This window comes from Meleagris gallopavo, unplaced genomic scaffold (genome assembly GCF_905368555.1).
Source record: "Meleagris gallopavo unplaced genomic scaffold, MGAL_WU_HG_1.1 scaffold_2, whole genome shotgun sequence".
In the NCBI taxonomy this organism is placed as follows: Eukaryota; Metazoa; Chordata; class Aves; order Galliformes; family Phasianidae; genus Meleagris; species Meleagris gallopavo.
In genome coordinates, this window is record NW_028147016.1 from 203,222 (window position 1) to 228,487 (window position 25,266).

General features: G+C 36.5%; 1 protein-coding gene across 1 annotated transcript in view; it reads right to left on the reverse strand.

Moving 5' to 3' along the window:
- Window positions 1-25,266, reverse strand: part of LOC104916085 (maltase-glucoamylase-like) — a 90,284-nt gene that overhangs the window by 15,386 nt on the left and 49,632 nt on the right. Inside the window, 18 exon segments of the mRNA XM_085215058.1 lie at window positions 1,490-1,606; window positions 1,736-1,770; window positions 2,402-2,535; window positions 2,631-2,769; window positions 3,716-3,800; window positions 4,785-4,919; window positions 6,578-6,640; window positions 6,896-7,003; window positions 7,125-7,253; window positions 8,533-8,658; window positions 8,785-8,897; window positions 9,028-9,124; window positions 11,544-11,712; window positions 12,689-12,843; window positions 15,513-15,725; window positions 16,504-16,653; window positions 20,507-20,677; window positions 23,031-23,080. Coding sequence (XP_085071184.1) covers window positions 1,490-1,606; window positions 1,736-1,770; window positions 2,402-2,535; window positions 2,631-2,769; window positions 3,716-3,800; window positions 4,785-4,919; window positions 6,578-6,640; window positions 6,896-7,003; window positions 7,125-7,253; window positions 8,533-8,658; window positions 8,785-8,897; window positions 9,028-9,124; window positions 11,544-11,712; window positions 12,689-12,843; window positions 15,513-15,725; window positions 16,504-16,653; window positions 20,507-20,677; window positions 23,031-23,080 — 2,189 coding nt within the window.

The window sequence follows — 25,266 nt, forward strand, 5'->3', positions numbered from 1 at the left end:
GTGACTCAAAAATTGATGTAATTTGGCAAAAAAAAAAAAAAAAAAATCTGTTCCTTTTTCACTTTTTTTTTTTTTTTTCCCATCCTTCTGAAAGTGGTTTAATTTGGTGGCGGCCGTGGTCGAATTCGCCTCAAAATGCAGAGGGAAAAAAAGAATTCAAACTTATACGTGACTCAAAAATTGATGTAATTTGGCAAAAAAAAAAAAAAAATCTGTTCCTTTTTCACGTTTTTTTTTTTTTTTCCCATCCTTCTGAAAGTGGTTTAATTTGGTGGCGGCCGTGGTCGAATTCACCTCAAAATGCAGGGGGAGAAAAAGGAATTCAAACTTCTACGTGACTCAAAAATTGATGTAATTTGGCGGTGGTTGATTTGCCCCGAAATGGAAAAAAAAAAAAAAAAAAAAAAAATTGAAGTAGTTCAGTAGTGATAATTGTCAAATTTTCCTTAAAATGAAAAAAAAAATAAAATAAAAATAAAAAAAAATCAACCATTCTTCATCGTATACACCACTCAAAATTTGGTATAATTTGGTTGGTGGTCACAGTCAAATTTGCCTCAAAATGAAGAAAAAATCATTTTTCATCTCACACGACAATCAAAATTATGTAAATGTTACGAAATTGAAATAGTTCATGAATATTGAATGGCTTATGATGAATATATAGTTTATTATGAATGTTGAAATAGCTCAGTAGTGATAATCGTCAGATTTTCCTTAAAATGAAGGAAAAAAGTGTTTTTCATCTTATGCACCACTCAGAATTTGGTATAACTTGGTGGTGGTCACAGTCAAATTTGCCTCAAAATAAAGAAAAATAAATCATTTTTCATGGCACACGACAATCAATATTATATAAATGCTATGAAACGTTAAGAAAATGGGCACTGTTTGTCTTTTTGGTGTGGAAACATCTCTTTATTTTCAAAAGAAGAGCTGAAGTTCTCCTAAAAGTGTTCAATGTCTAAATTTGCTGCTAAAGCCAACGTATTCACCCTCTTTATGAGGGAAAAACCCATCGTTTTTACAAATGATTGCGAAAATTTTATGAAACGTTCAGAAAGTTGGTGCTGCCCATCTTTAAAATGCAGAAATAGCGCCGTATTTTCAAAGCAAGATCTGAAATATTAATGAAACAGTGATACATTTCTGAACTGTTGCCCAAAGCCAACGTATTCACCCTAGTTTGGAGAGGGGGGGGGGGGGGGAAACACCCCCCCCAAAAAAAACTCACAAATTTAACACGTGATTTTGTAACTTGCACAAATGTAATGAAATATTAAGAAAGTTGGCGCCGCCTGTATTCTAAGTTTGGAAAATAGCATCATATTTTCAAAACTGTTGAAATTCTCATTAAAAAAAAATGATAGGTTCCTGAATTTCTGCCCAATTGGAGTTTTGTAGGCAGACCTAAAAAGTGGGATTTTTACAGGGGAGGGGGGGGGGGGAATGGATCTGTGGGAGGTGGGCGATTTGGGAGCACGTTCACCTTGGCGCCTTTCCCGTTGTGGTTCCTTGAAAATGGGTAGAAAGCTCCCAGCTGCATCCAGCGGGCACACAGTTCATATTCTGAATCTGAGAAGAACCCACAGATGTCTGCTCCGGTCTGAAAAATCCCCCAAAAAAATGCTTTAATGACAATTCCAAAAATCCCAACGAGGCTGCGCTGTGTGCTTCCATTTGTGAAAAGGTGATAAACTGGGGTGGGGGAGGAAGGAATGAATGAGGGACTTACGTAGGATACTCCAAAGAGGCTGAACTCCATCATACCTGCAAGGGCAACAGAATTCAGGGATTTCAGCTGTGAAATACTTGGTATTTTCAGCTGTGAAAAATAATTTGGTATTTTAATTCGTAAAGCATGATTTGGTATTTTCAGCCACGAAATATAACTTAGTATTTTCAGCCTTGAAATACAGTTCAGTATTTTCAACCGTGAAGCACGATTTGGTATTTTCAACTGTTAAATATAATTCTGTATTTTCGGCCGTGGAATATAATTGGGTGTTTTCAGCTGTGAAAAACAATCTGGTATTTTCAGCTATGAAAAACAATTTGGTATTTTCAGCTACGAAACGTAATTTGGTGTTTTCATCTGTGGATTTATGGGATGAAGACTTGGAGGGTAATGCGGTCAACAGGGTTCAACCCAACTCAGTGGAAATGGAGAAGAACTTCTTAACGATGCGGAATAATGGTGGAAACAAAGAATTTGAGGACAAGGTGGTCAACGGGGTTCAACCCAACTCAGTGGAAACGATGAAGGATTTCTTAATGACAACGGCAAGGAAAGAGATCAAGAAGGAATTGGCCACCGCCGTTCAAACAGCGGGATTTCATATGTGAAAATGGTGTGATTTTGGGGAAGGAAACGCGGGTTAATGGCGTTCCATTGACTCACCAATGATGGATTTTGGCATCTGGTCCCACGCAGCCGTGTTGTCCCCCAGCCAATGTCCTGCCCACTGCCCACTGGTTGGGTAGGTGGAGCGTGTGATGACGATGCCCCGCTCCTTCGTGATGCTCCGCAGTGCACTGGGGGCAACAAGTGATCCTCAGCGCTCATTTAAAAGGGATTTTGGGGAGAAAAAGGCAGAAAAAAGGAAGAAAAAAAATAAATAGTGACTTACTCCAGGGTGGGTTTGGTCTGGGCCCACCCATAGAGGTTGTGGACATCGTAGTGGCGCAGCTCGGTGCCGTCCGCCAGGATCTGGACGCCCTCCATGCAGATGGTTTTGTAGGCCAGGCCCAGCTCTCTCCACCCCAATTCTGTGGGAAATGAGGTGAAAGCACTCACAGTTTAATAAAAACTTGGAAAAATTACTTTTCGTTGGCACCGCCTTCATTGCGGTTTGCTTCCTCTTAAGCGGCTGCGTGGTCGCTTGTTTTACACCCAAATCAAATTTTTGGAGTTTTTGAAATTTAGAAGAGACAGAAATTGCCCACGTTCCCCCATAAAATTGGATTTCTGGCATCTGGGAAAGTTGAGAATTTACTGAGAAATTCCTTCCTGAAATCGGATTTCTGGAATTTGGGAGAGGCAGAAATTGCCGATATTCCGTTCTGAAATTGGATTTCTGAAGCTCAAGAAAGTCAGAAAGTCTGATATTCCTTTCTAAACTTTAGGAAATTAAGGGAATTGCTGCTCATCTTTTTCGGAATGGAAATTCTGAAGTTTAGAAAGGCGGAAATTGCTGCTATTCCTCTAAAAATTGGATCTCTGAAATTGAGGGAAGGCAGAAATTATTGATACCCGTTTTTGAAATACGGGAAATTCAGATATTAATGACTTTCCTTTGTAATTTTATATACAGATACGCTTAGGTTTATATTTTTGTGCATCTATAATTTGCACTTCTGCATAGGAAAGGCAGAAATCACTTCTGAAATGAGAATTCTGAAGTTTGGGAGAGGCAGAAATCAACAATATTCCTTTTTCGAAGGGCTCTGAGGTCACTGCTGAAATCAAAGGCTGGAATTAAACATGCTAAAAATTTTCCAAAAATTGACTTTTTCTTTTTTTTCCTTCCTCTTTTTTTTTCTCGTTAGGGGACTTGTTCTGGGTTTGGGGATTTCAGGCAATTCTATCTTATAGGAAATGCACCAATAAACATAGAAGTGAATGAAGTGAATGTATCAATCCCTTGATTTAATTTAAAAAGGGGTTCGTTGGACCATTTCCTTATTAAATTAGCCACTAATTAAGCAGACTTACGGGGCATGTATGGGGGATTATTGAGCTCTTGATTTCTGCAGCCCCAAACTGCCCCATGAACGAAGCTGGAGGGCTCATTCATGTCCTGAAAAAAATAAAAAAAAAAACATACACACAAAAAAAACCCCAAACAAACCCAAAAAATGAGCAAATTCCATTCCAATGTGGCAAACTCTTGAGCTTTTTTCCCCCAGCTATTAAATCCTTTCAGATTTTGTTGATGAACCCACTGGGAAAGCCACAGTTTTTTCATCAACAGATACTGAAAATCAATTTTTTTTCCATCAGCAATTACTGAAAATGGCAATTTATCATCAACAGATACCAAAAATCACTTTTTTTTCCACTCACAGATGCTGAAATCACTCTTTTTCACCAGCAGATGCTGAAAATTATTTAATTATTTTTCTTGGTTTTTCGTTACTTGTTCTCAACTTTTAGTTTTAATTTTTATTATTTCATTTTTAAAACTCTTCTTTTCTCTTTCATTCCTTTTTCATATTTTTTCCTTTTTTTTTCTCCTCATTTTTCCTTTTTTTTCAGCCTTTTTGTTCTCCTTCCCTTCTATTTTTTTTAAACTATTTTTCCTTCCTTCCTCATTTCTAAATCTTTTCTCCTTTCTTTCTCATTTTTAATTACTTTTCATTCCTTTTTCATTTTTGAAATTATTTTTCCTTTCTTCATCATTTTCTTAATTGCTTCCCGTTCCTTTTTGCTTTTAAAATTCTCTCTCCTTCCTTTCTCATTTCTAAATGATTTTTCATTCCTGTGTCACTCTTATAATTACTTTTCATTCCTTCTTCATTTTAAAGTCATCTTAAGTCATTTTTTCAATTTTTTTTTATTTTTTCATTGTTTTCATTACTTTTTTAAGAATCTTTTTCTCGTTGTCTTCGCTATTTCTATTTCTCTGTTCTCACGCTCCACCCAATCCTCTGTGTTCACGTCATCAGGTGCTACAAACTCACACAAACCATCACTGTGCCCCGACGTAATTCATCACGAATAAACAACGCCCCCTTCCCCCCCCCCAAAAAAAAAGGCAGAAAAGGGCAAAACTGGCACTCACGATCCAGATGCCGTCGTATTTGAGGCTGAGGGAGGCGTTGTGGGGGTTCTCATAGAGCTCCTGCATTTCTGTTCTCCACCACTCCACCGTGGAGTTGCGGAAGAAGTCGGGGAACGCTGCGTATGCACGGAAGAGCTGGGGAGGAGGAGGGGAAAATGGGGAGGGGGAGGGAAGGGGATGCACTCAGTGGGTTCCAGCTGACTTAAAAAACATCTGCCTGTGAAACTACAGGAGCGTGGAATTTTGTGTAAGAAGTTGGGATGAACATTCGCACAGAGATTCGGGCAAAAATCCGTGCGGAAATTTGTACAGAAATCTGCGTGGGAATTCATATGAAAATCCAAACAAATTCATGCAAAAATCCGTGCAGAAATTCAGATGAAAATCTGTACAAAAATTTATACAAAACAAACAAACAAACAAACAAACAAACAAAAAACCCAGAAATTTGGACAAAAATCCGTACAGAAACTCAGACGAAAATCTGTACAAAAATTTATACCAAACAAACAAACAAACAAACAAAAAAACCAAAAAAACAGAAATTTGGACAAAAATCCGTACAGAAATTCAGACAAAAATCTGTACAGAAATTCATATGAACAAACAAACAAACAAACAAAAAAACCAACCAACCAATCAAACAAACAAAAAAAAACAAACAAACAGAAATTTGGACAAAAATCCATACAGAAATTCATACAAAAACCCGTAGAGAAATCTGTACAAAAATCTGCGCAGAAATTCATACCAAAAACAACAAAAAACAGAAATTTGGACAAAAATCCAAACAGAAATTTGGACAAAAATCTGTACAGAAATTCATACAAAAATCCAAACAGAAATTCAGACAAAAATCTGTATGGAAATTCATATAAAAATCCAAACAGAAATTTGGACAAAAACCCGTAGAGAAATTCATACAAAAATCCGTACAGAAATCTGAATAAAAATTCATGCAGAAATCCGTACAAAAAATTATACAAAAAATTCACACAGAAATTCACATTAAAAAAAAAGAAGTATAAAATTTCCATGATTTATTATCAAAGATGTCTTTAAATTGTATTTGAATTGCATAAAAAATGAATTGAAATGTGAAAGACTTGTGTAAAACTTCAATAAAATTGGATAAAAATTGAATCCTATTGATTTGTATAAAAAAGGCATTAAATGGTACGAAATTTGTATTAATATGGATTAAGATTTGCATTAAAATGAAGCAGAACTGGATAAAAACTGTGTGATGTCTGAATTAAAATGCATTAAAATTGCATTAAAATAGTATAAAGTAATATAACATACGTATTGAGAGTAATAAAGTTTGTATTAAGAGGTACTAAAATTGCATAGAAATTGTTTAATTATTGTTTAAAAATTTGTTCAGGCATTGCATAAAAATTTCAGTGAAATTGCATCAAAACTGTATTATATTGTATAAAATTGCAGTAAAATAGGTAGTATGAAATCTGTATTAATGCGTAATAAGACTTGGATTAAAATGCATTAGAATTGCCTAAAGATTGTTTAAAAATGACATTAAAAATTGCGTAGACATTGATTAAAAATCCCACCCAAATTGCATCAAAATTATATCAAAAGTCGCATTAAAATTTTATCAGCTTGCATTATTTTATTAATTGTAGGAAAAAATTGGGCAGGGCAGATTTTGCCTCTCGCACCCTCAATATTTGTGCTGTTTTTTTTTCACTTTCTGGACAAAAATCCAGGAAAAAAAAAAAAACAAAAACCCTCAGCTTCTGCATTCTGCTTCTAATTGCACCGCTGCTCACCTCTACTGCCGTGTCCCATTCGACGGAGTCATTGACCACAATGTTGGGAAAATCCGGCCAGACCTAAAAAGAGGAAAAATGTGTTAAAATCATAATTATATTTTTATTTCTACGAACGATGTTGTTACCACCCAGCGCGAGAAATTAAGATCTGCTGCTAATTTTTTTTTGTGGTGAAAAAGGGAAAGTGAACGTTCCTCAGCTGGAAGCGCTCGGTATCGGATGTGAAGGGGGGTGTTGGATGGGTTTAACCCAAACCTGAGGCTGGAATTGGAATTTTTGGGGTGAAATTCCCCAGTTTGGCCATTACGGTGGTACCTTCCCAAGGATGACGTCCTCGGAGTTGGGCCACTTGATGAAGACGTCCTTCTCCATTCCCCTCGTGAAAGCGAGATAATCGGTTTCGTTTGCTGATATGGCCGGGTCCTGGGGAGGGCAGTGGGGGGGGGGGGGGGGTGGAAAAAGAAATAATGTCATTTTTTTTTGGGGGGGGGGGGGGATCTAAAGGCAGAAATGTGAATTTTGTGGGGTTGGAAGCAACGCTCACCAGAATGGGGATGTATCTCATTCCTTCTGCCCGGATTTTATTGATGAGTTCCGGCAGACCGGAGAAGCGCGGGTTCAGCTTGAAATCCAACTGGCGTTCCATGTAATCAATGTCTGTGTATTGCACGTCCTGATTAAACAAAAACAACCCCCCCCCCAACAAAAAAAAAGGGTTTTTTGGGGGGGTCATTTCCTCCAGGAACATCAAAACGAGGTGAAAAACCTGACTTTTTGGAATTGCGCGAGTGGGATTTGGGGCGGCTCAAAAGTGTTTTCCAATGGATGCACTCCGATTTTCCCACTCTGGAATTCAGAATTCAGATTCAGAATGCAGAAATTCAGCAGAATTTGGTGCTTGGGTCAAAATTCGAGAGGAAAAAAAAAAACCACCCAGATTTGTGCAAATTTACATGGAAATACATCAATATATTCAACGCTCCATTTTTGACATTTCTCGCTCTGTAATTTGGCATTAATTATCTGCAAAATGAGAGCCAGGCTTAATTAAAGGGTAATTTTGTGGGGGAAAAAACCCAACAACAACAACAACAAAAACCCCATACAAACTATAGAATGAATTATGGAAAAATAAAAAATCGACTGCAGAATTAATTAAGGAAAAATAAAACTATAGAGTTAATTATGGAAAATGTGAAGTATAGAATTAAGAAAAAGAATGTCAATTAATAATAGGGAATTTTAACTGTAGAATTAATCGTGGCATTTTTAAATCACAGAATGAATTGTGGAAAGTTTTAACCGTGGAATTAATTAATCAACTATAGAATCAATTGTGGAAAAAAAAAACCTACCAAATAAATTAGGGAAAAAAATTAGCCGTGCTATTAATTATGAAAAAAAATAAACTGTAGAGTTAATGATGGAAATTTTTTACCTATAGAAGTAATTATGGGGAAAAAAAAAAAAAAGCATGAAAAAATTTAAGTAAAATTTAAATTTAAATTTAAATTTAAATTAATTTTAATTTAAATTTAATTTAAAATTTAAGAAGTAATTACGAAAAAAGAAGTAATAGTGAAAAAAAATTAAGTAAAAAAATAATTATGGGAACAATTTAACTATATAATTATTAATGGAAAATTGTAACTATGGAATGAATTATGGAAGATTTAACACCAGAGTGAATTATGGAATTTTTAACTATAGAATCAATGATGAAAAAAAATAACTATATAAATAACTGTGGAATTTTTAACTGCTGAATGAGTTATTGAAAAAAAAAAAAAAGTAACTGTAGAATTAATTACTGAAAATGTTAACACCAGAATTAAAGAAATTTTACGCAATGGAATGAATTACAGTAATTCCTTCACCGTTTTTAACGGTGCCAAAGGAGATGGAAAGTCCCCCCGTTTTTCCCAAACTTCCCCAAATTTTGGAGGACATACGTAGGGAATTCGGGCTGCTTTCATGTCCTCCACCAACTGGGCAATTTCGGAGTCGTTCTCATAGCCATAGCGGCACAGCTGGAATCCCAGCGCCCAGTAGGGCGGCATCACCGGTCGCCCCACCAGCTGCAAAAAAAAAAAAAAAAAGAAAAAAATAATAAAATAAAAGGCAAATAAAATCGAAAATGAATGAAAATGAAGCGACAGACCCCAAATTTTTGGGGGGGGGGAATTGTAATGGGGGAATTGTACCTCGGTGTATTGCTGAACAACCACCTCCGGCGTCGGACCCAAAACGACGTAAAAGTCCAAAATTCCCCCAATGGTGCGGTAGGTGAGAGCTGGCGTGGGCTGGAAGGTTACATCTGAAAATAAATGCCCAAATCAGCTGAAATCTCCAAAAAAAAAAAAAATAAAATAAAATAAAAAATTTTAAAAAAAAATTGAGAAATGTAGAAAAAATGAAACGCATCTTTAATTTTTTTTTTTTCTTACCCATTCCATTGCTGTTGAGCAAGAGAACTCCATGGGCGTTGCCATCTTCTTCCAGACCCATGTAGAATGGCTGGACACCGTACGAATTCAGCTTGTACTGAAAAAAAGAAGGATTTCCCATTAAAATGACACTGCAGACATCAGGTTGTTTGCATCCACCAAGAAATTCTGTTCTGAAATCAATTGAAACAATGTGCTAAACATCAACCAGGGACACCAAACTGTGCCGGCCCCAGATTTTGTTGTTCTCAAATGTTGTTGTCATCAAATGTTGTGGTCATCAAATTATATAGGCCCCAAATTTTCTTGGCCGTGAATTTTGTTGTCATCAAATTATATTGGCCCCAAATTCTCTTGTCTGTAGATTTTGTTGTCATCAAATTACATTGGCCCCAAATTTTCTTGGCCGTGAATTTTGTTGTCATCAAATTACATTGGCCCCAGATTTTCTTGGCCGTGAATTTTGTTGTCATCAAATTATATTGGCCTCAAATTTTCTTGGCCGTGAATTTTGTTATCATCAAATTACATTGGCCCCAGATTTTCTTGGCCGTGAATTTTGTTGTCATCAAATTATATTGGCCCAAATTTTCTTGGCCGTCAATTTTGTTGTCATCAAATTATATTGGCCCCAAATTTTCTTGGCCATGAATTTTGTTATCATCAAATTATATTGGCCCCAAATTTTCTTGGCCGTCAATTTTGTTGTCATCAAATTATATTGGCCCCAAATTCTCTTGTCTGTAGATTTTGTTGTCATCAAATTACATTGGCCCCAGATTTTCTTGGCCGTGAATTTTGTTGTCATCAAATTACATTGGCCCCAGATTTTCTTGGCCGTGAATTTTGTTGTCATCAAATTATATTGGCCCCAAATTTTCTTGGCCGTCAATTTTGTTGTCATCAAATTATATTGGCCCCAAATTTTCTTGGCCGTGAATTTTGTTATCATCAAATTATATTGGCCCCAAATTTTCTTGGCCATGAATTTTGTTATCATCAAATTATATTGGCCCCAAATTTTCTTGGCCGTGAATTTTGTTGTCATCAAATTACATTGGCCCCAAATTTTGTTGGCCGTGAATTTTGTTATCATCAAATTATATTGGCCCCAAATTCTCTTGTCTGTAGATTTTGTTGTCATCAAATTACATTGGCCCCAAATTTTCTTGGCCGTGAATTTTTTTGTCATCAAATTACATTGGCCCCAAATTTTGTTGGCCATGAATTTTGTTGTCATCAAATTATATTGGCCCCAAATTTTCTTGGCCGTGAATTTTGTTGTCATCAAATTATATTGGCCCCAGATTTTCTTGGCCGTGAATTTTGTTGTCATCAAATCATATTGGCCTAAATTTTCTTGGCCGTGAATTTTGTTGTCATCAAATTATATTGGCCCCAAATTTTCTTGGCCATGAATTCTGTTGGCACCAAACTGTACTGTCCCCCATTTTTCTTTTTTTTTTTAATCACCAGATTTTCTTGTCATCAAATTTTTCTGCCCCCCAGTTCTGTCAGCACCAAGTTTCGGTGTTGTCAAATTTTGTCGTCTCCAAATTTTGCAGCCTCCAAATTTAGTCGGCCTCAAGTTTTGTCATCATCAAACTTTATCAGCCTGAAGATGGTGCCAAGTTTTGTCACTCCCATCTTTTGTCAGCTCTGGACTTCGTTAACCCCAAATTTTGAGGTCAACGTACTCAAGAAGAGAGGGAAGATGTAAAAATAAAAATGCAACAAAATTATAACGTTAAAATTTTAAATTTAAAAAAAAAAAAATGAGTTGCATAGGAAAATCTGAGCATTAAAATCTGGCCATTACAATTTGAAAGTGAAAAATTGAAAAATTAAAGCTTGAAAATTAAGATTTGAAAACTGAGCTTTGACAAATCCTAAAAAAATGTTCCTAGATGAAAATGTTTTCAAAGGCAGGGAAGCAAATGTATTCTTGCCTCTACAAATTTCTATAAAAATGCTCTTCCTAGGAGGAAACTTTCCAAGTATTTCAAGGTACAAACTTCTTATTTTGTCCATTTACTTGAAACGAAAATATTTTCATTTACTCAATTTTTGTGCTGGACTTTTCACATCATATAAAATCCACAAAATTTAACCTATAAAGTTAAAAAAAAAAAAGTAAAATATAAATTATGGAGTTGCAGTTACACAGTGAAACCTTTGGAAATGTTTGAGCTGCGCGGAATGTTATACGTGGTGGTTTTGTGAATGCTGACATTTTTAAATTTTCAATTTAATTATTTTAATTTAATGACTTTAAATTTCATTTATTTTAATCAAATTTTTAATTTTAAATCAATCTTTTTTTAATTTCAAAATTTAACCGAACCCCCCCAAACTCTGGAATTCCATCAAGCTCAGACCCAAAGCTTGAGTTGAGCCTTGGAGGACAGATCCCTGTGGCTAAACCAACATGGGCTGATGGGAAGCAAAAAGCAGAAGTTCCAGCAAAAAAAAAAAAGGGAAAAACAAACAAAACAAAAAAAGGGATTTTCACTGACCCCAGGGGGTTGGTCCCGGCTGAACATGCCCCACGTGTGCCAGTTCATGTCACGGTGGTACTGTGTGTGCTCAGTCTCACCGAAGCCATAGAGGTACGAGGAGGGCAGGCGGGTGGAGATCTGGATGAACATGTCACTGAAGGTGAAGGTGGGCAGCTGCGAGTCCCAGCTGGGGGCAGAGGGGGAGGCAGAAAGCTCAGTGTGCATCCTCAACGAATTCTCTCCTCCTCCAGGTTCCTAACTCCTCCAAATTCTCAACTTCTCCTCTTCCGAACTGCCAACTTGTCCTCTTCCAAATTCTCAACTTCTCCTCCTCCTAATTCCGAATTTCTCCTCCTAATTCTCAGCTTCTCCCAAATCTAAACCTCTTCAAATTCCTAACTCCTCCAAATTCTCAGCTTCTCCTCCTCTGAATTCCCAACTTCTCCACCTCCGAATTCTCAGCTTCTCCTCCTCTGAATTCTCAGCTTTTCCCAAATCTAAACCTCTTCTCCAAATTCTTGGCTTCTCCTCCCTTCAAATTCTTGGCTTCTCCTCCTCCAAATTCTTGGCTTCTCCTCCTCCAAATTCTTGACTTCTCCTCCTCCAAATTCTCGGCTTCTCCTCCAATCTCAAACATCTCCAAATTCTCAATTTCTTCCCTTCTCAGTTTCTCCCCTTCCAAATTTTAGACCTCTTCCCTCCAAATTTCAATTTTCTCCACCTCCAAATTCCCAAATTCTCACTCAAATTTCACATTTCTGCTTCTCCAAATTCCAAACTTCCCGAATCCTCAACTTCTTCTCTTTCATACTCCAAATTTCTCCACCTCCAAATTCCAAAACTCTCCTCCATATTCCAAACCTTTTCTCCCCTATATCTCAACCTCTCCTCCAAATTCCAAACCTCTTTTTCAAATTCTAACCCCCCTCTTCAAGTTCTACAGTTCCTCCTCGAGTTCTACAGTTCCTCCTCGAGTTCTACAGTTCCTCCTCAAGTTCTACAGTTCCTCCTCGAGTTCTACACTTCTCCAAATCATAAACCTCTTCAAATTCTTAATTTCTTCACTTCGTAAATTTCCCCTTCGGATTCTAAACTTCTCCAAATTCGAAACCACCTCTTCGAATTCTAAATTCCTTCAGATTCCACGGAATTACTGTGCTTACATGACAGTCCCAGTGCTCCTGCGGCGGATCTGGATCCCGAAAGGTTTGGTCTGAACGCTGACATCGTAGAGGCGGCGCTCGATGGAACTCGTGGGGGTGCTGGGGAGGTTGAGTGGCACCGGCACCTCGTAGCGCTTATTGGCGTAATCATCAATCTGGGCAGGGGAAATGGGTTTGTTTTAATCACACTAAACGCCAAAAAAAAAAAAAAATATATATATATATATATAAGTCCCGTCCTCCTCCCCCCTCCCAAAAAAATATATATAAATGGGTAAATTGTGTTTGTGGGGATCTCGAGTAAAAACAGTAAAAACTGTTTTGTGATTTTGTGTCGGCTGATGGAAGTGGATTTATGATCTGGAAGAGTTCTAGTCAGACTGAGCTGTTCAAAATCTTGGCAGTAATTATAAGAATTATGTTAAAATATGCGTATAGGAGTAAATCTGTGGACAGACGTGTTTTCTTTCAAGATATGTCCTGTCTTAAATTGCTTCAAAATCCTTATGTCAGAAAAGCCAAAATTGGTGACGGCGGGGCACCCAGAGGAGTCAAAAACTGACAAAAATGCACCGTTCATAGAAGCTTAAATTGGCAGAAATGCAACACCATCAAACCTCAACAACAACAGCAAAAAAACACGATCCAAAAAGTACTGAATGTTTTGATTGGTGACAGGATCTACTTTAAGCATCTTTTGGTATTCAATTACTCCTTGTGTCATCGTAGGGACTACATCATGATGTCTGTGTCAAACTCTAATTAATTAATCTATGAAATCAGAGAAGACTTTTTGGTCATCTGGGCTTTTCTGATGGAACTCAACAAAAATTCATCACCCACAGAAGACAAAAGTTGATAAAAAGGCATCATCCATAGAAGTGAAAAATTGACAAAGTTGTATCACATACGGAACCCCAAGTTGGCCAAAAATTGTTTGCTGATAGAACCAAAAATGGGCAAAAAGGCACTGCAAATAGAATCCAGCATTGGTGGGAACACATCGCCCATCGAACCCAAAAATGCACTGCATGGAGAACCTCAAATTGGCCAAAATACATCACACGTAGAACACAAAAATTGGCCAAGAAGTATCAGCCTATAGAAACCAAAGCTGACGAAACCAGATCGCCTGTAGTACTCATTACTGATGGAAACAGGTTGTCCACAGGATCCAAAATTGGCAAAAAAAATACATTGCACATAGAAAACTACAACTGATGAAAACACGTTGCCCATGGAAGTGAAAAATTGACAAAGAGTATCATAGAGAGAACCCCGAATTGTCAAAAATGTGTCAATTTTAGAACCTCAATTGGCCAAAATTCATCACCCAATAGAAACCAGCGCTGATAAAAACTCGTATAAAAACTCATCGCTCGTAGAACCTGTTACTTGTGGAAGTGGAAATGGGTCGCACATAGAACCCAAAATTGGTGGAAATACGTCATGTACAGAACACAAAAATTGGTGGAAACACAACGCCCATGGAATCCATTACTGGTGGAAATGAGTTGCTCATAGAACCCAAAATTGGTGAAAATTAATCACACAAAGATTGATGGAAATGCATCGCCCATGGAATCCATTACTGGTGGAAATGAGTTGCTCATAGAACCCAAAGTTGGCAAAAATTCATTGCCCATAGAACACAAAAATTGGTGGAAACGCATCGCCCATGGAATCCATTATTGGAGAAGTGAGTTGCCCATAGAATCCAAAACTGGTGAAAATTCATCACCCACAGAACACAAAAATTGATAGAAATGCATTGCCCATGGAATCTATTTGTTGGAGAAGAGTTGCCCATAGAATCCAAATTTGGCAAAAATTCATCACCCACAGAACACAAAGATTGATGGAAACGCATTCCCCATGGAATCCATTACTGGTGGAAATGGGTCACACATAGAACCCAAAATTGGTGGAAATATGTCATGTACAGAACACAAAAATTGGTGGAAATGCATCGCCCATGGAATCCATTACTGGTGGAAATGAGTTGCCCACAGAACCCAAAACTGGCAAAAATACATCAGTCAAAGAACACAAAAATTGGTGGAAACGCATCGCCCATGGAATCCATTACTGGTGGAAATGAGTTGCTCATAGAACCCAAAATTGGTGCAAAAAATCATCACTCATAGAACACAAAGATTGATGGAAACACATCGCCCATGGAATCCATTACTGTTGGAAATGAGTTGCTCATAGAACCCAAAACTGGCAAAAATACATCAGGCATAGAACACAAAAATTGGTGGAAATGCATCGCCCATGGAATTCATTACTGGTGGAAATGAGTTGCCCACAGAACCCAAAACTGGCAAAAATACATCACCCATAGAACACAAAGATTGATGGAAATGCATCGCCCATGGAATCCGTTACTGGTGGAAATGAGTTGCTCATAGAACCCAAAGTTGGCAAAAATTCATTGCCCAAAGGACACAAAAATTGGTGGAAACGCATCGCCCATGGAATCCATTACTGGTGGAAATGAGTTGCCCACAGAACCCAAAATTGGTGCAAAAAATCATCACTCATAGAACACAAAGATTGATGGAAACACATCGCCCATGAAATCCATTACTGTTGGAAATGAGTTGCTCATAGAACCCAAAACTGGCAAAAATACATCAGGCATAGAACACAAAAATTGGTGGAAATGCATCGCCCATGGAATTCATTACTGGTGGAAATGAGTTGCCCACAGAACCCAAAACTGGCAAAAATTCATCACCCAAAGAACACAAAAATTGATGGAAACGCATCACCCTTGGGACCCAACAGCGCTGAAAAGATGATGGCAATGGGAGCAAACCTTGAACTGCAGGAGGTGGTCGCTGTGCTGGGTGACCTGCAGGCGCAGGGTGCTGATGGGGGTGGTGGACCTCTGGGTGCCCCCAGCGCTGGCGGTGCTGAGGGTGACGTTGGCCTCCAGCCCCCAGGAGGTGTAACGCAGCTCCGACACCTCGTAGTTGTTGTCGGTGCTGTTGTAGTAGCAGTAGGGGATGTCCAGGGGGGATGTGTCCTCCTGGTGGGGGGGGGACAAAATGATAAGTGAAAAATAAAATTTAAATGAAACAAATGGAAAAAGCGCGGAAGGAAAGAAAGGGAATAAAAACTAAATGAAGAGAAAAAAAAAAAAAAGAAAAAAGGAAAAGGAGAAACGATCCGATGAATTAAAAATATAAGAAATAAAATAAAAATAAAAAAATAAAAAATAAAATAAAATAATAAAATAATAAAATAAAATAAAATAATAAAATGAAATAATAAAATAAAATTTAAAAAATAAAAATAAGAAATAAAAAATAAAAAAATAAAAAAATAAAAAAATAAATAAAATAAAATAATAAAATAATAAAATAAAATAAAATAAAATAATGAAATAATAAAATAAAATTAAAAAAATAAAAATAAGAAATAAGAAATAAGAAATAAAATAAATAAAATTAAAAGTAAAAAATTAGAAATCAAAACAATAAAAAATAAAAAACTAAAGATTAAATATGAAAAAATTAAAAAATAAATAAAAAGTAAATGAAATAAATTACAAATAAAAATTAAAAAAAAATAGAAAAAATGAAAGAAAGAATAAATAAAAAATAAAATAAAGGATAAATAAAAAATAAAATGAAATAAATAATAAAACGAAATATTAAAATTAAAATGAAGTAAAATAAAAATAAGATAAAAACGCAAAGTAAATTAAAAATAAAATAAAAAATAATAATAATAAAAAAGAAATAATAAATAAACAAACAAAACATAGAACGAAGAAGGGAGGAAAGGCACGCGGTGCCGCTCACCTCCCACGCGCAGCCGCGCAGCTCGCACGCCTCCCGCGTTGCCCCGCTCTCGGGATGGCAGTCGAACCTCTCCCCGGTGCCGGAGCTCAGCGCCCAGCGCAGCGTGTAGGAAACGCCCAGCGCCAGCTGCAGCCCCGTGATCAGCGCCACCTGCCGGCCGTAAAGAGCTCGGGTTAATTAATTACCTGAACCACGCTCTCCTCGTTTTGCTTCGTTAGAGTGAAAAAAAAAAAAAAGGTTTTTCCAGGTGTTTCGTACGCTGTTGGTGTTAGAAAGTGGGAATTTAGTTCTGAAGATGGGAATCTTCTTTCTGAAAATACGAACCTCGTTTTCAAAATGGGAATTTCCCTTCTCAAATTAGGAATATCCTTTCTTTTCCAAATGGGAACCTTCCTTTTCAAAATGTGGGATCTTTCTTCTCAAAATGGGAACCTTTTCAAAATGGGAACCTATGCTTCTCAAAAATGGGAATATCTTTCCTCCCAAAATGGGAATCTTCCTTCTGAAAATATGGATCTTGTTTTCAAAATGAGAATTTTCCTTCTCAAAATGGGAATATCCTTCCTTCCAAAATGGGAATCTTCCTTTTCAAAATGTGGGATCTTTCTTCTCAAAATGGGAACCTTTTAAAAATGGGAACCTTTCTGAATTGGGAACCTATGCTTCTCAAAATGGGAATATCTTTCCTCCCAAAATGAAAATCTTCCTTCTGAAAATGTGGATCTTGTTTTCAAAATGGGAATTTTCCTTCTCAAAATGTGGGATCTTTCTTCTCAAAATGGGAACTTTTCTGAAATGGGAACCTTTGCTTCTCAAAATGTGAATATCTTTCCTCCCAAAATGGGAATCTTTCTTCTCAAAATGGGAGTCTTCCCTTTGAAAATATGAACCTTGTTTTCAAAACAGTAATCTCCCTGTCTCAACAACATCACTGTTTTCAAAATGGGGATTTTCCTTCTCAAAATGGGAACCTCTTCAAAATGAGGAATGTTTTCAAGATGGGAGCATTTCCAAAATGGGGATCTTTCCAAAATGGGGATCTTTCCAAAATGGGAACCTTCTCAAAATGGGAACATCTTTCCTCCCAAAATAGGAATCCTTCTTCTCAAAATGGGAATCTTTCTTCTCAAAATATGAATCTTGTTTTCAAAATGGGAATTTTCCTTCTCAAAATGGGAATATCCTTCCTTCCAAAATGGGAATCTTCCTTTTCAAAATGTGGGATCTTTCTTCTCAAAATGGGAACCTTTTCAAAATGGGAACCTTTCTGAATTGGGAACCTATGCTTCTCAAAATGGGAATATCTTTCCTCCCAAAATGGGAATCTTCCTTCTGAAAATGTGGATCTTGTTTTCAAAATGGGGATTTTCCTTCTCAAAATGGGAACCTCTTCAAAATGAGGAATGTTTTCAAGATGGGAGCATTTCCAAAATGGGGATCTTTCCAAAATGGGAACCTTCTCAAAATGGGAACATCTTTCCTCCCAAAATGGGAATCCTTCTTCTCAAAATGGGAATCTTTCTTCTCAAAATATGAATCTTGTTTTCAAAATGGGAATTTTCCTTCTCAAAATGGGAATATCCTTCCTTCCAAAATGGGAATCTTCCTTTTCAAAATGTGGGATCTTTCTTCTCAAAATGGGAACCTTTGCTTCTCAAAATGGGAATATCCTTCCTCCCAAAATGGGAATCCTTCCATCTCAACAATGCCACCATTTTCAAAATGGGAATTTTCCTTCTCAAAATGGGAATATCCTTCCTCCCAAAATGTGAATCTTCCCTTTCAGGATGTGTAATCTTCCTTTTCAAAATGGGATCCCTTTCATAATGGTAAATATTTTCAAAATGGAAACCTTTCCAAACTGGGAATCTTTCCTTCTCCAAATGGGAATACTTTGAAAATAGGAATCTTGTTTTCAAATGTGGTTTTTCCTTCTCAAACTGGATCCTTCCTCACAAAAAGGGAATCTTCCTTTTCAAAATGGGAACGTTTTGACAATGGGATCTTAAAATGGGAACATCTTCCCTCCCCAAATGGGAATCTTTCTTCTCAAAATAGGCATCTTCCTTCTGAAAATGAGTCTTTTTAGAACAGGAATCTTTCCTTCTCAAAATGGGGAACTTCACTCTCAGAATGGGAACCTTTTAAAAATGGGAATCTTTCCTTTTCAAACGGTTTTTGTCCCAATTTTCCCCCACTCTATGCCATTTAACTTCAATTTCCCCAATCTTCATCATTTTACCCCACATTTTTTCTCATTCTTTCCCCCCTCTTCACCGTTTAATTCCATTTTTACCCATTCTTTAACATTTTCATCCCAATTTCCCCCCACTTCTGCCCAATTTCCCCTCACCTTATACTTCAATTACCCCATTTTTTATCATTTAAACCCAATTTTTTCTCACTCTTTCCCTCCTAAATTCCATTTTTACCCACTATTTATCATTTTCATCCTAATCTTCCCCACTCTATACTTCAATTTCCCCATTTTTCATCATTTTACCCCACTTTTTCCTCATTCTACCCCACTTTTTCCTCATTCCTTCCCCCTCAATTCCATTTTCACCCATTCTATCTCATTTTCATCCCAATCTCCCCCCACTCTATACTTCCATTTCCCCATTTTTCATCATTTTACCCCACTTTTTCCTCATTCTACCCCACTTTTTCCTCATTCCTTCCCCCTCAATTCCATTTTCACCCATTCTATATCATTTTCACCCCAATTTCCCCCTACTCTATACTTCAAAATTTCCCACTTTTTCCTCATTCTTCCCCACTCAATTCAATTTTTACCCATTCTTTATCATTTTCACCCCAATTTCCCCTCACCTTCTACTTCAATTTCCCCATTTTTCACCATTTTACCCTACATTTTTCCTCATTCCTTCCCCCTCAATTCCATTTTCACCCATTCTATCTCATTTTCATCCCAATCTCCCCTCACTCTATACTTGCATTTCCCCATTTTTCATCATTTTACCCCACTTTTTCCTCATTCTACCCCACTTTTTCCTCATTCCTTCCCCCTCAATTCCATTTTCGTCCATTCTATATCACTTTCATCCCAATCTCCCCCCACTCTATACTTCCATTTCCCTATTTTTCATCATTCTACCCCACTTCTTCCTCATTCTACCCCACTCAATTCAATTTTTACCCATTCTTTATCATTTTCACCCCAATTTCCCCTCACCTTCTACTTCCATTTCCCCATTTTTCACCATTTTACCCCACATTTTTCCTCATTCCTTCCCCCTCAATTCCATTTTCACCCATTCTATCTCATTTTCATCCCAATCTCCCCCCACTCTATACTTCCATTTCCCCATTTTTCATCGTTTTACCCCACTTTTTCCTCATTCTACCCCACTTTTTCCTCATTCCTTCCCCCTCGATTCCATTTTCACCCATTCTATATCACTTTCATCCCAATCTCCCCCCACTCTATACTTCCATTTCCCTATTTTTCATCATTCTACCCCACTTCTTCCTCATTCTACCCCACTCAATTCAATTTTTACCCATTCTTTATCATTTTCACCCCAATTTCCCCTCACCTTCTACTTCCATTTCCCCATTTTTCACCATTTTACCCCACATTTTTCCTCATTCCTTCCCCCTCAATTCCATTTTCACCCATTCTATATCACTTTCATCCCAATCTCCCCCCACTCTATACTTCCATTTCCCCATTTTTCATCATTTTACCCCACTTTTTCCTCATTCCTTCCCCCTCAATTCCATTTTCACCCATTCTATCTCATTTTCATCCCAATCTCCCCCCACTCTATACTTCCATTTCCCCATTTTTCATCATTTTACCCCACTTTTTCCTCATTCTACCCCACGTTTTCCTCATTCCTTCCCCCTCGATTCCATTTTCACCCATTCTACATCACTTTCACCCCTATTTCCCCCCTCCGCTCTACACAACCTCACTTCCCCCACTTTTCACCACTTTCCCCCTCCATTTTCCCCCCTTCCAGCCCCACTTCCCCACCTTTTCCGTCGGTCTGTAGTTGATGTTGTGGAAGGAGCCTTGCACGGCGTTGTTCTGCAGCACCGTCAGCTCCGCCAGCTCCCCCTGCAGGCCAAGGATGCGGAGCTCCTCGAAGCTCAGCTGGTTGGGGTCGTCGTGCCCTTTGTGGACGACGTTCATCTGGAGCTCGTTCTGGGGGGGGACACGAATTGAAGACAGAGTGGATGAAACCCCATGCGTGCATCCGTAGGCATTCGTGTCTGCGTGAATGTGGAGGGGGGGATATAGGAGGCCGGATATGGGCCGTGTATAGAATTATCGTGTGTGCAACTTTATCATTCCTGTAAATTGTCGTATTAGATGAAGTTATGTTTACTGTAGTTACTGAAAGTTATAGTTATGTAGTTACATACTGTAATTATATGATATATAATGTATAATGTATAATGTATAATATATAATACATAATACATAATATATAATATATAATATAATATATAATACATAATACATAATATACTATATTATATTATATAATATTATATTGTATAATATATTATATTATATATATAATATAATATTATATAATATATTATATATAATAATACATAATACATAATTTATCATATACAATATACAATATACAATATACAATATATAATAGACAATATATAATATATAATATAATATATAATATATAATATATAATATATAATATATAATATATAATATATAATATATAATATATAATATATAATATATAATATATAATATATAATATATAATATATAATATATAATATATAATATATAATATATAATATATAACATATAATATATAACATATAATATATAACATATAACATATAATATATATAATTATTATATATAGTTTTTATATATATGTATAATTACTATAATTATAGTAATTATAATAAGGATAAATTAAATATGCATTTCTATAATTTGAATATTATAATTAATTATATATAATACATTTACTTATATGTAATTATTATAGATTATAGATTATATATATTATAGATTATAGATTATAGATTATATATATAATAATTACATATAAGTAAATGTATTATATATAATTAATTATAATATTGAAATTATAAAAAATATGTATTATATTTATATTAAATTATATATCATATATCATATATTATATTTTATGTATAATATATTATGTATACTATATTATGTATTATGAATAATATATATTATACAAAATATATATTATATATAAAATGATCTTTTATTGTAATGATCAATAATTATAATTTTATAATAAGGATAAATTAAAACGTATTTTTATATTAGAATATTATGGTTATTTAATTACATATAATGTATTTACTAATATATATAATAGAAATAGAATATTCTATTCTATGTACAATGATATTAAATTATATATAATGTATTTGCTATGTATGATAGAATTATAATTTTATAGATTATAATGATTATACTATAATTATCAGTAATTCTATTTTTATAATAAGAATAAATTTAAAAAATTCTTATAATTAGAAAATTAAAATTATTTAACTACATATATCTACTTATATATAATAGATTTATAATATTATATATATAATTATATTTACATATATTTACTTATATATAATAGGATTACAATATTATGTTATATATATTTAATGACAATTATAATGATTGATAATTATAGCTTTACGATAAGGATAAATTTAAAAATATATTTTTATAATCAGAATATTATAATTAATTATATACAATTCATTCACCTATAATTAATATTGTGTATTGTATATATAATAAATCATAATTATTAATTATATAATGTTATATATGATATATATGATATATAAAATGATATTTATAATGATCGATAATTATAGTTTTACAATTATGATAAATAATAAAATATGTTTTTATGTCAGAATTTTAATTATATATGATATATTCACTTATATATAATATAAAATTATATAATAATAATGATATAATGATTATATACAATATATTTCATACATGTAATTATATTATATTATATTATATTATGTTATGTTATGTTATGTTATGTTATGTTATGTTATAAAATTATGTTAATATGTATTATAATATTGTATATTTATATTGTTATATTATATAATATAGTATATAATTATTAATTTCTAACATATAATTATAATATTATACTATATATATCAATTTCTCAATGACGTTTTAATTTTAAGCATTAATTTTTCAATTTATTTTTAATTTTTGATTATTTTTTATTCTTACTTTTAACCGAAAATTTCATCTACAAATTCATTTCAAATATTTCTTATTGTTCACTTTTTTTCTTATTTTTACTTCGAAACGTTTAAAAATTCACTTTATTTGCTCTGCTTAATCTCTTCTTTACTTAAAAGACCCTTTAAAAATCATTTTAATATTCTAAATTTTTTTTCAATTTTTATTTTCACTTTCGAAATCCATCTGAAAAAATCCGTTTTATTTCTCTTCTTCTCTTTTAATTAATCAAAATGCAAATGATGTGAGCTTACATTGGAAACTATGAAGTTGTAGTGGATGTAAATTCCTCTCTCGATCGTACCTAAAAAGTGGAAAAAGAGATTTCTGTCGTGAAACAAAAAAACCTAAAATTCATCATTTTCTGTGGGACTGACCCAGAGTGGCGAAACTGTTCTGTTTTCCCCTAATTTGGGTCAATTTTTATTCTTTAAAAAAGCCCCATTCCTGGCTGAGAAAATAAAACCAACCAATCCGACGCGCTTTATGTCCCGAAAGAACAAAAATATCAGAGTTCCTGCAAAAAATAACGTCTGCAAAAACGCAAAGCACCGAAATCCTGGGGGGGGGGAAAAAAAAAAAAGTCACTATTTTGGCAAAAAAAAAAAAAGGAAAAAAAAACAAAATCACTTTCTTTCATCAAAATTTGCTATTTCTGCCGAAAAATAAAACACACACCAACCCCAAAACAACAATTTCTTCCCAAACGGAATCCCAGTCTTTGCCAAACAACAATAACAACAACAACAACAAAAAGTAAAGAAAACCCACTATTTCCTCAAAATAAAAATCATTTCTGATTAAAAATAAAATAAAATAAAATAATTACGATTTCTGGAAAATGTCACTTTATAGAATCCTGGAACCTCAGAATCTCAGAATCCCAAAGTTTGGGAGGACCCACGAGGTCACCCATCCCATCCGTCCTCCCGCCGCCATCGCTACCACTCAGCTGCTGACCTTCGTCTCGCAGCACCTCATCTTCATCACCACCACAGACGGTGACTCCGCGCCTGCCTTGGCCCGTCCCAGTGCCTCAGAGCTCTTGGAGAGTAAAAGGTTTTTCTCAAATCCAGCCTAAATCTTCCCTGCTGCAACCTGTGGCCGTTTCCTCGGGTCCTCTTCGTTGCCTGGGAGAAGAGGCTGAACTCCTCCTCATCATAACCTCCCTTCTGGAAGTTGTAGGTCCTCCATGTCCCATTGGGGTCCTCCATTTCATTTTGGGGTCCTCCATTTCATTTTGGGGTCCTCCATGTCCCACTGAGGTCCTCCATGTCCCATTGGGGTCCTCCATTTCCCATTGGGGTCCTCCATTTCCCATTGGGGTTCTCCATGTCCCACTGAGGTCCTCCATGTCCCATTGGGGTCCTCCATTTCCCATTGGGGTCCTCCATTTCATTTTGGGGTCCTCCATGTCCCACTGGGGTCCTCCATGTCCCACTGGGGTCCTCCATTTCATTTTGGGGTCCTCCATGTCCCATTGGGGTCCTCCATTTCATTTTGGGGTCCTCCATTTCATTTTAGGGTCCTCCATGTCCCACTGAGGTCCTCCATGTCCCACTGGGGTCCTCCATTTCATTTTGGGGTCCTCCATGTCCCACTGGGGTCCTCCATGTCCCACTGGGGTCCTCCATTTCATTTTGGGGTCCTCCATGTCCCACTGGGGTCCTCCATGTCCCACTGGGGTCCTCCATTTCATTTTGGGGTCCTCCATGTCCCATTGGGGTCCTCCATGTCCCACTGGGGTCCTCCATTTCATTTTGGGGTCCTCCATGTCCCACTGGGGTCCTCCATGTCCCACTGGGGTCCTCCATTTCATTTTGGGGTCCTCCAGGTCCCATTGGGGTCCTCCATGTCCCACTGGGGTCCCCATGTCCCATTGGGGTCTCCATGTCTCACTGGGGTCCCCATGTCCCATTGGGGTTCCCATGTCCCACTGTGTCCCCACGGTGTCCCCATGATGTCCCCACTCCCTTCAGGAAGTTGTAGAGTGCAATGAGGTCTCCTCTGCGCCTCCTCTTCTCCAGATTCCAGGTCCTCCATGTCCCATTGGGGTCCTCCATTTCATTTTGGGGTCCTCCATGTCCCACTGGGGTCCTCCATGTCCCATTGGGGTCCCCATGTCCCATTGTGTCTGCATGATGTCCCCATGATGTCCCCACTCCCTTCAGGAAGTTGTAGAGTGCAATGAGGTCTCCTCTGCGCCTCCTCTTCTCCAGATTCCAGGTCTCCATGTCCCATTGGGGTCCTCCATTTCATTTTGGGGTCCTCCATGTCCCACTGGGGTTCCCACGTCCCACTCTGTCCCCATGGTGTCCCCATGATGTCCCCACTCCCTTCAGGAAGTTGTAGAGTGCAATGAGGTCTCCTCTGCGCCTCCTCTTCTCCAGATTCCAGGTCCTCCATGTCCCATTGGGGTCCTCCATTTCATTTTGGGGTCCTCCATGTCCCACTGGGGTCCTCCATGTCCCATTGGGGTCCCCATGTCCC